Source organism: Quercus suber, unplaced genomic scaffold (assembly GCF_002906115.3).
Source record: "Quercus suber isolate HL8 unplaced genomic scaffold, Cork oak 2.0 scaffold_89, whole genome shotgun sequence".
NCBI classification, from domain to species: domain Eukaryota; kingdom Viridiplantae; phylum Streptophyta; class Magnoliopsida; order Fagales; family Fagaceae; genus Quercus; species Quercus suber.
The window spans coordinates 691248-701289 of NW_027069554.1; the positions used below are offsets into that span (position 1 = coordinate 691248).

At 33.7% G+C, this 10042-nt stretch overlaps 1 protein-coding gene across 1 annotated transcript; it reads left to right on the forward strand.

Moving 5' to 3' along the window:
* Window positions 1-1956: 1956 nt before the first annotated feature.
* Window positions 1957-9460, forward strand: LOC112030053 (bifunctional 3-dehydroquinate dehydratase/shikimate dehydrogenase, chloroplastic). The gene is made up of 10 exons (XM_065774269.1): window positions 1957-2557; window positions 4710-4815; window positions 5233-5451; window positions 5763-6109; window positions 6788-6851; window positions 7007-7115; window positions 7913-8062; window positions 8423-8571; window positions 8663-8825; window positions 9317-9460. Exons 1-10 carry the CDS (start codon window positions 2340-2342, stop codon window positions 9358-9360), a joined length of 1569 nt encoding a protein of 522 aa, XP_065630341.1. The 5' UTR covers window positions 1957-2339; the 3' UTR covers window positions 9361-9460.
* Window positions 9461-10042: the final 582 nt, after the last annotated feature.

Sequence of the window (10042 nt, forward strand, 5' to 3'; positions counted from 1 at the left end):
AAATATTATAATATATTATAATTTTACAATGTTATACAATTTTTTAAAATAAATTATGACTTAAAAAAAAAAAATCAAGTTTCAAAGTATTTAACAATATTGTGGGCAAGCATAAATATTATACAACAAAATAAGTATTAAGTATTATATGTAGATTTTAATAAACATAAAAATGATCTCAAATGAAATTGTAAAGTAGTTCGCGCATCACGCGGAATATCATCTAGTTTATTTAATTAAAGCCTCCCATTAATTTTCGTAAAAAAAATTATATTAAAAAAAAAAAAAAAACCTTTGTTAAGGATCTTCTAAACGACATAGGTGATACCCATGCTATCACATATTAAATAGTAAACTCACTTGTTGTTTATGTACAAACGTATACATTACAAATAATGCTAGACACAAAAAATTTCACAATCTTTTCCACAATTTATTTAGTTGAAACAATTATAATTTAAGTAATATCACGTAGGTCTATTACCGACAATATATAATAGGTAAAAGCATGGGTAGTAAAATTGAAAGCAAATAAGAGCATGTTTAGTATTTGTATTTAAACATATGTTTTCAATTTTTAAATAACATTATATATATTTTCATACACTTTTCCATCTACACTTATTTCTAAAAACTGTCTTAATTTTCTTGGTAAGATCTTTGTATTTTATATTTAATTTACATGCTTTAGTTAGCAATATATAGAGTTGGTAAGTTCTTTGTGCCTCCAAGATTGTTTTCCCTGCATCAATTTGGTCATAACAGCAATAATGATAGTGAAGGTGAAGGATCTCTGAGTCAAATCAAATGGCAATTTGTACAGAAGCATGACGTGTATACAACTCTTTTGAGATCCCTATCCCAACCTAATTCCTTGTCTCTAACCTAACCCACCAACCAATAAAACCAATCCATCACAACCACAGTCATGGCGGCTTAAATTTCCTGAAATGTAGAGAAATGACATAGCAACTCATGCAAACCTTGACGTGGGTGGGTGATTTACTGATCATTAGCCTCTTCTTGTTTTTTCTTTATTGAGCTGAGAATTTGAAGTGGGGGACCTTAGCTCTTAGGCTTAATTTAAGAGTTCAAATCAGATCCACCAACTGCACACACGGTTGTTTTCCATTTTGCTATACTTTTACTCAATAGTTCACTCCCTGTATTCTAACACTTTTCTTTTTTCTAAGTAATTAATTGTGGAGTTTTGTTAATTATGAACCATAATTCATTTTTTTTATTATAAAATAAAACACAATTTATTGATTTGGACGCACAATTTTATGTGGTTGTGTGTATTTTTATTGAAATTTATGCATAGTTTTTTTAAAAAATAAAAATATTTTTAAAACATTATATTATTTGATAGAGTACTAAACATACCATGTTCTCAATATATATACACCTTAATTATCAATAGAATTCAATAAGAAAAAATATTGGTCTTGGGTCCTTCGAGATAAATTAGGCACAGAGGGGGATGATTAATTATTTTGGCCAAATAATAATTATTAGAATTCTCTTTTATGACCTTACGCGCAGCATTTTTAATCAACAAGATTTATTTATTTATTTATTTACAAATAAAAGTATTTAGATCTCTTCCAATATTCAACTATTTCTTCGAAAATGTGCCGTATTCCAATCCCACATTCACCATGTTAACATAAGGAGAAATCTCCTGCGACTCCAAGATACAGACAAATTTTCAAACCCAAGAGAATTCCTGAGTTTTGTTAATTCTAGCTTTTATCACCAAAATCTGTGAGGCATTAAGGTAATTAATATGTCATAATTGGGTATTTATTATTCTTTATTACTTTCTAGCATAAATCAGTCCTTATTGGCTTGATCCCACTTGAATTTTCCCAAAAATTTTATTTTTTTTTTTTTTTTTTTTTTTTTTTTGAGAAGAACACCAACCCTCGTCCTATATATTCTCTGACACGCAATCTATCTGAGCAACTTCATTTATTTATTCACATATGTTGTTTGAGTTGTAGTTGGACTTGCCATCTCTGTTTTTTATCTTCAAATGAGTCTTAAATAAGAACCACCAACCACACCGCGTTCTTCGATTGCACTACTCCTTTGTCGGTGTTTGATCATCTTTAGCTCATTTTGTTTTTCTTTTAAGTTTTCACCATTTAATGTTTTACTTCAAAGGGGTAGTGTTGATAACTATTAAATAGTACAAATCTTCAAGCTTCATTATTTCCTTCATTCTTTTTTTTTTCCGAAGTTTTTTCCACACAATAGTACCCCTCCTTTTGCTATATATAAAAACACCACAATTCAATCCATTTTAGCATTTGACTCGTTCTTGTTTGTCCAAAATGGGAAGTGTTGGAATGATGGACAGCAAAACAACTCTGGTTTGTGCTCCATTAATGGCTGAAACTGTTGAGCAAATAATGACTGACATGTACAAGGCTAAAGTACAAGGTGCTGATTTAGTTGAAATCAGGTTGGACTATATTAAGAACTTCCAGCCTCGCCAAGACCTTGAAACCATACTCAAAAAGAAGCCATTGCCAGTGCTCATCGTGTACCGGTAATATTCAAAACTTAACTCCCAACTCAATTGTTCTTTTTCAGTTTTTTCTGTTTTCTAGCTCAAAAAGTACGTGTATATATTTTTAATTCCTATTCTTGGAGTTTTCTAGTTTGAGTTATGGTCAAATGTGATATAAATTCTTTTAGTGAAATTATCATTCTTAGGCTTAATAGAAATGTTGTTAGAATATGATTAAAAGGTGGAAAAAGATCTCACAATTAAAACCACAAGTTGATTACTGGCACTCTCTGTGGGTTCCATTGCTAGTGTTTTAAAGTGGACTCTAAAAATCATTCAGATAAAATGGTTTAAGAGTAGCACAAGTACTACTATTTTGTAGCTACAGGTTGATTAGGTGGAAGCCTAACTAGGAAGCACTGGACACTTCTTTTAGGCTGCCGTACCATGTCATACCTGCTATGTCATGTTAAAATTTTTTAAAAATTTCCTGTGTTGTCGTGTCATACCGGTGACTGTAGAAGCCTAACTAAGTGCCAAAATCATTACGGGGATGCTCATATTACTGCTGTATGGAGAGGACAAGCTCTGCTCTTGTAAAATTTTCTTTTGTCAGATACATAAAAATATTATTTATTTTATTAGTTGTAAAAATAATGACTGACATGTACAAGGCTAAAGTACAAGGTGCTGATTTAGTTGAAATCAGGTTGGACTATATTAAGAACTTCCAGCCTCGCCAAGACCTTGAAACCATACTCAAAAAGAAGCCATTGCCAGTGCTCATCGTGTACCGGTAATATTCAAAACTTAACTCCCAACTCAATTGTTCTTTTTCAGTTTTTTCTGTTTTCTAGCTCAAAAAGTACGTGTATATATTTTTAATTCCTATTCTTGGAGTTTTCTAGTTTGAGTTATGGTCAAATGTGATATAAATTCTTTTAGTGAAATTATCATTCTTAGGCTTAATAGAAATGTTGTTAGAATATGATTAAAAGGTGGAAAAAGATCTCACAATTAAAACCACAAGTTGATTACTGGCACTCTCTGTGGGTTCCATTGCTAGTGTTTTAAAGTGGACTCTAAAAATCATTCAGATAAAATGGTTTAAGAGTAGCACAAGTACTACTATTTTGTAGCTACAGGTTGATTAGGTGGAAGCCTAACTAGGAAGCACTGGACACTTCTTTTAGGCTGCCGTACCATGTCATACCTGCTATGTCATGTTAAAATTTTTTAAAAATTTCCTGTGTTGTCGTGTCATACCGGTGACTGTAGAAGCCTAACTAAGTGCCAAAATCATTACGGGGATGCTCATATTACTGCTGTATGGAGAGGACAAGCTCTGCTCTTGTAAAATTTTCTTTTGTCAGATACATAAAAATATTATTTATTTTATTAGTTGTATAGATTTGGCTCCTTCTTGGTGTAATTGGATCAGCATAAAAAAATGATGGATTTAGACTCATCATCTCATGAATTTCCCCTAATAGACCAATTGCACAACATTTCAACCTTGGTTTTTTTTTTTTAAATCCCTAGTTTACTTGCAAGCTCTCTGTCGTTTTGTCTGGAATTTGCAACGTCCTTCAAATGAAACAAAAATGATAATGAAATTTACTGGCCAAAACATTCAGATTCAATTGTCTGGAACTCATTATCTGTGAAGTAAGAAGCAGTGTGTGGTAAATCTTTTTTTTGTAAAATATGTGGCAGACTCATAGGTATAGGTAGTAAGTGGACCAACAGAGAAGCTCAAAAGGCTATTTTAAGATGCCGATCTATAGACTTCCTCTGCCTCTGCAATGTTAAGTTCCTATTTTGATTTTAAAAGCTTGGCATTAGGTTTGTTAGGTGGAAGACAGTAGTGTTGTTCTCTAACTTACATGTTGGAGAAATTACTAGTCCCCTCACATGTAAAATACACTAGTGATTTAGCAAGATTCTCTATTGTTTCAAGTCATGAAAACAGGAACAAAAGAAGGAAAAATGTTAATTGTGTCTTCTCATTGTAAATCACCAGGCACATATTCATCAAACTAGAGAAGGCCTTATATATGAACATATAAATAAAATAAATAAATACACACACACACACACACACACACACACACACACACACACATCATTTTCTTACCATCTAAATGTTAATTTTTGCATCTATCCTAATTATGTACCATTTTTCTCCAAGGCCAAAGTGGGAAGGTGGTCAGTATGAAGGTGACGAGCACACACGGCTGGAAACTCTTCATACGGCCAAAGAACTGGGAGCTGATTACATTGATTTTGAGTTCAAGGTTGTGTTTTGAAATTCATATTTGACATTGAAGTGTGTACAGGAGTTATTCAATTCTTGATTATGCTCTGTCAACATTTCCAGCGTGCCATTTTTCACAGTTCATTTTTTGGTTTGAATGCCATTAAATCATCTGCTTTTGTGTTTATAAGGCTAAAAGTGTATATATATATATTTATATATGAATGATAGGATTTGAAACCTATGACATCTGCTTCATGATGATTACTTTAGAACTGTCCTGTTAAATGGCCACACTGCCATGTGTAGTCTGTCAGTGGCCTATCATTGCTTTCTACATCTTGCAGGAGTAGACATTTGAAATAATTGAGAATTATTTTTCTCATGATATTTATTTAGATCGAAATATTTTGTTGATTCTGGAATCTCATCTGACTTGAGTCGTATGATTGTTCAGGTGGCTTCTAATCTTATGGAACAACTGAAAATGAATTGTCACAGTGGTAGCAAAGTTATTGTATCATGCTATGTGAATGGCGTGACCCCTTTAGAAGAAGATCTGAACCATCTTGTCACGAGCATGCAATCTACTGGAGCAGATATTATCAAACTTGTCATAAATGCAACTAATATTACAGAAATATCAAGAATTTTTCATCTTCTCTCACATTGCCAGGTATCTTGTGATAATAGCCTATCTTCCTTCAAATTCTGTTTGAGTGATTTACCATTTAAACTGAAAAAGAGTGGTACATTTCATACAAAACTTGAAAGTAAAAGAAATTACTAAAAAATGAAAGGGAAAATGAAGAGAGGAGGTAAAGGGAAATGTTTCAAATATATGATAAAAAAAATCAAACAACAACATATGAAATAAGTTGATTTTCAAATGAAAATTTTCAAAGTAGTGAAATTGCTCAGTTTTTTGGAATTTTTGTAAATTCATATTTTCTCTATTGAGAGATCAGCTCTGGCTACTACATGCAGGTTCCACTAATTGCATACTCAATAGGTGAAAGAGGTCTTATAAGCCAGATACTGTGCCCAAAACTTGGTGGTTTTCTGGTCTATGGATCTATGGAAGGAAACTCAGTTCCAGGACTGCCTACTTTGGAAAACCTTAGACAGGCTTATAAAGTTGAAGATATTGATGAAGATACTAAAGTTTTTGGGCTCATCTCCAAACCAGTTGGCCACAGCAAAGGCCCTCTATTGCATAATCCTACTTTCAGGCGTGTGAAATATAATGCAATATATGTCCCAATGTTTGTTGATGACCTCAAGGACTTCTTCAGTGTCTATTCTAGCCCTGAATTTGATTTTGCTGGATTCAGGTATGCCGCAAGCATATATTACATTTTAATTTATTAAAAATAAATTTTAGGCTGACAAAAAGAATGATACTTCAATTTGTATGGCTTGGATGATGTATCATTTAGAACACGTAATGCTATTGATGTGTTATGTTTGTTTTTGCCCAAACTTGTCATCTTACCAGCTCTCTTTTCACATGAGGACCCAGCCATTGTAAGCTGTTCAAACTCTGGCAACTAATTGGTAACCTTCCAATTTTGCGACATCAGGATTGGGTCTAGATAGTGCTCTGAAAACCCTTCATTGATAAGGAAAATTGGGCTGAATTTTTAAGTATTTTGCCTCCAAAGGCAGTGAAATGCTATTACCAGCCATTTCCGATTTGGTGCGCTATAATATAAGAATAGAGTGTATAACTATTTGCTTCTGAAGTCTGTCAATCCTAGACTTTTCTTTTTATCTTCTCTCACAACGTATACAGCCTTTCCTTGATTGTCTAGTTTAGAAATATTAAAAGGTTGTTGGCATGAAATGAAGCCTACTTGCCCTTATTCTCACTAGCTTTTGGTTAACTTAGAATAGCTTTCGTTTAGTTCAAAGTGTTTTTAATTTTCAATGCTATACAATAATTGTGTGTGTGTGTGTGTTTCTGGTGCTCTTAGCATAACCTCTCATTTTCTTGACTCATGTGAATATAGTGTTGGGTTTCCATACAAAGAAGCTGTAGTTGAATTTTGCGATGAAGTCCATCCACTTGCGAAGGTTGGCTTAATCCACCATTCTTAATTTTTGCATATTATTTTGGGGTATTTTAATTTCGTAGAATTGCTTACACTGTCTTCATCATGTTTATCCCATTCCCAATGGATGACTGTTTGCATGGTTGATGAAATAATCATTTTCACATGCTTTATCAGGCAATAGGTGCTGTCAATACTATTGTAAGGAGGCCAAGTGATGGGAAATGGGTTGGCTATAATACAGACCTCGAGGCGTCAATAACTGCAATTGAAGATGCTCTTAAACGTACTGACATAACAATATTTATAATTTTACATTCAGAGTTGTTTTTAATTTTCTACAAAATTGGTTTTCTTCATTGACAATTGATAAATTCTAGAAAGTGATATACCAAAATTTGTGCATTTGAGATATCACAGATCGGGGATGCACTAATGGGGAAACATCTTTCGATTCACCTCTTGCTGGAAAACAATTTGTGCTAGCTGGTGCTGGAGGTGCAGGCAGAGCCTTAGCATTTGGTGCCAAAAGCAGAGGAGCTCGGGTGGTCATTTTATGTGTGTGTGTGTTTCTGGTGCTCTTAGCATAACCTCTCATTTTCTTGACTCATGTGAATATAGTGTTGGGTTTCCATACAAAGAAGCTGTAGTTGAATTTTGCGATGAAGTCCATCCACTTGCGAAGGTTGGCTTAATCCACCATTCTTAATTTTTGCATATTATTTTGGGGTATTTTAATTTCGTAGAATTGCTTACACTGTCTTCATCATGTTTATCCCATTCCCAATGGATGACTGTTTGCATGGTTGATGAAATAATCATTTTCACATGCTTTATCAGGCAATAGGTGCTGTCAATACTATTGTAAGGAGGCCAAGTGATGGGAAATGGGTTGGCTATAATACAGACCTCGAGGCGTCAATAACTGCAATTGAAGATGCTCTTAAACGTACTGACATAACAATATTTATAATTTTACATTCAGAGTTGTTTTTAATTTTCTACAAAATTGGTTTTCTTCATTGACAATTGATAAATTCTAGAAAGTGATATACCAAAATTTGTGCATTTGAGATATCACAGATCGGGGATGCACTAATGGGGAAACATCTTTCGATTCACCTCTTGCTGGAAAACAATTTGTGCTAGCTGGTGCTGGAGGTGCAGGCAGAGCCTTAGCATTTGGTGCCAAAAGCAGAGGAGCTCGGGTGGTCATTTTTGACATTGATTTTGGTATATTAACCTTAGCTCTACAATCTAGAATGATAAAAAAAAAAAATTAAATATATACTATTAGTCTAATATGGCACATTAAGGAAAGGCGACTTGGTTTTTCATGCCACTGAAAACTAGGCTAATTTAGAGATGCCTCTGCCATATTTTTCCCACTCCCCCACCCTCCTTTCCACCCCAAAAATTTAAATAAATACAAGAGATATAAACATAAAATTAAAGAAAATGAACTCTTTTCTCAATTGTAATGAAACCACTTTCCAGTTCCTGATGCACCACAATGATTTTTAGTAACTAAGAAGCTGATTTGTATATTTTTTTCTAAACCTGTTTTCCTAATTCTCATCATTTGTTTAAAAGAGAGAGCAAAGACTCTTGCTCATGAGGTATCTGGTGAAGCTCGGCCTTTTGAAGAGGTGTTTAACTTCCATCCAGAGAAAGGGGCAATCCTTGCAAATGCAACACCTCTGGGAATGCATCCAAACTCAGATAGAATTCCTGTAGCTGAGGTCCACTACCCTATCCTTACTAGTTATTATTTACTTGAATAACATTTCAATTTTGGTTTCGATTATTAAAACTATTTGTTTGCTTTTCTAGGTGACCTTGCAGGATTACCAGCTTGTCTTTGATTCTGTTTACACACCAAGAAAGACCAGACTATTAAAAGATGCTGAGGCTGCAGGAGCCATCATTGTGAGCGGAGTTGAAATGTTCCTCCGGCAGGCCATTGGCCAGTTCAATCTCTTTACAGGAAAAGAAGGTACCTCTTGACCTCTATCTGCTCAGAGGCTAGACTGTGTGTTTGTGGCCATAAGTTCCTAGGTTCTAATTTTTCTGATGAAATTCTTGACCTTGCTACTGCAACATGTGAACTTCCATGCAAAAAGTATTTAAAACTTTCCAAACTAACAGTATTAACTACATTATTGAGACTGTGGAAATAGCGGAAGATCTAGCATGTAGCTTATCCATAATTCCTAGCAAGTACTATTCAAGTGCCAAGTGCTATTGTATGGTTACATTTATAAGAAAAAAAAACATAGGAAAGATGTCATGACACCTACTTGACATCTTGAAGTCTAATGCAATCTAATATTCTAAATCAAGCCCCGTAAATGGTTTGTATGATATTCTAAAACTTATGCCACTTAACAATTTACTGGTGAGAGAACTCTTAATGTCAATCTAGACTTTCAGGTTTCCTAACATGATTGAGCAATCTGACACCCTTTGGTTTCCTCTGTTTTGCAGCACCTGAAGAGTTCATGCGGGACATCATCTTAGCAAAGTTCTGATGATGTATTGCATCACACAGAAAATGTTTTAAGTTGTAATATGAAACTTATGCTTCCATTTCTTTATTAATTCAAACTTGATCACAAAGAAATTTGGATATGCTAAAATCACATAAAATATTTTCTAAGACCAAGAAAGAAAAATAATATGCTTTGTGAATTTCTCAGGATCAAACTAATGAACCAAAACTGTGAACGATGAAACTTATTCTGATATAAAATAATCAATGTGGACCAAGATTTAATGTGAAACAATCAACTTGGACAAGTGTTGTTGACATCAAAACAAATATCCAGTTCTACATGGTATGACATAGAGAGCTTCAAATTTTGAACATTTTTTGAACTGTGAATCAATCCACAGGAAATGAATTTTTTTCCCATTGTGAGGAATAATCCTCTGTTGTAGTGTGATTTTGACCAAGTTACCTTTTTGTGTAATAGTTCCACAGTTTCACTTGACTCCTCTAAAAAAAATAACAATTTAGGGATAGCAAAATTGCCCCACCTTGTCCTGTCTCATGTGGGTTGTACCCGCTCCGAAGAGTTGGCAGGGTAGGAACAAGTTTTACTTAGCCTTGTCCCATCTCGCAACACCCCAAAGGTGTATATATAATGCTTAATATATATTTAAATTATTTTATATAATTTAATCTTTTTTATATACATCCTATTTATAATT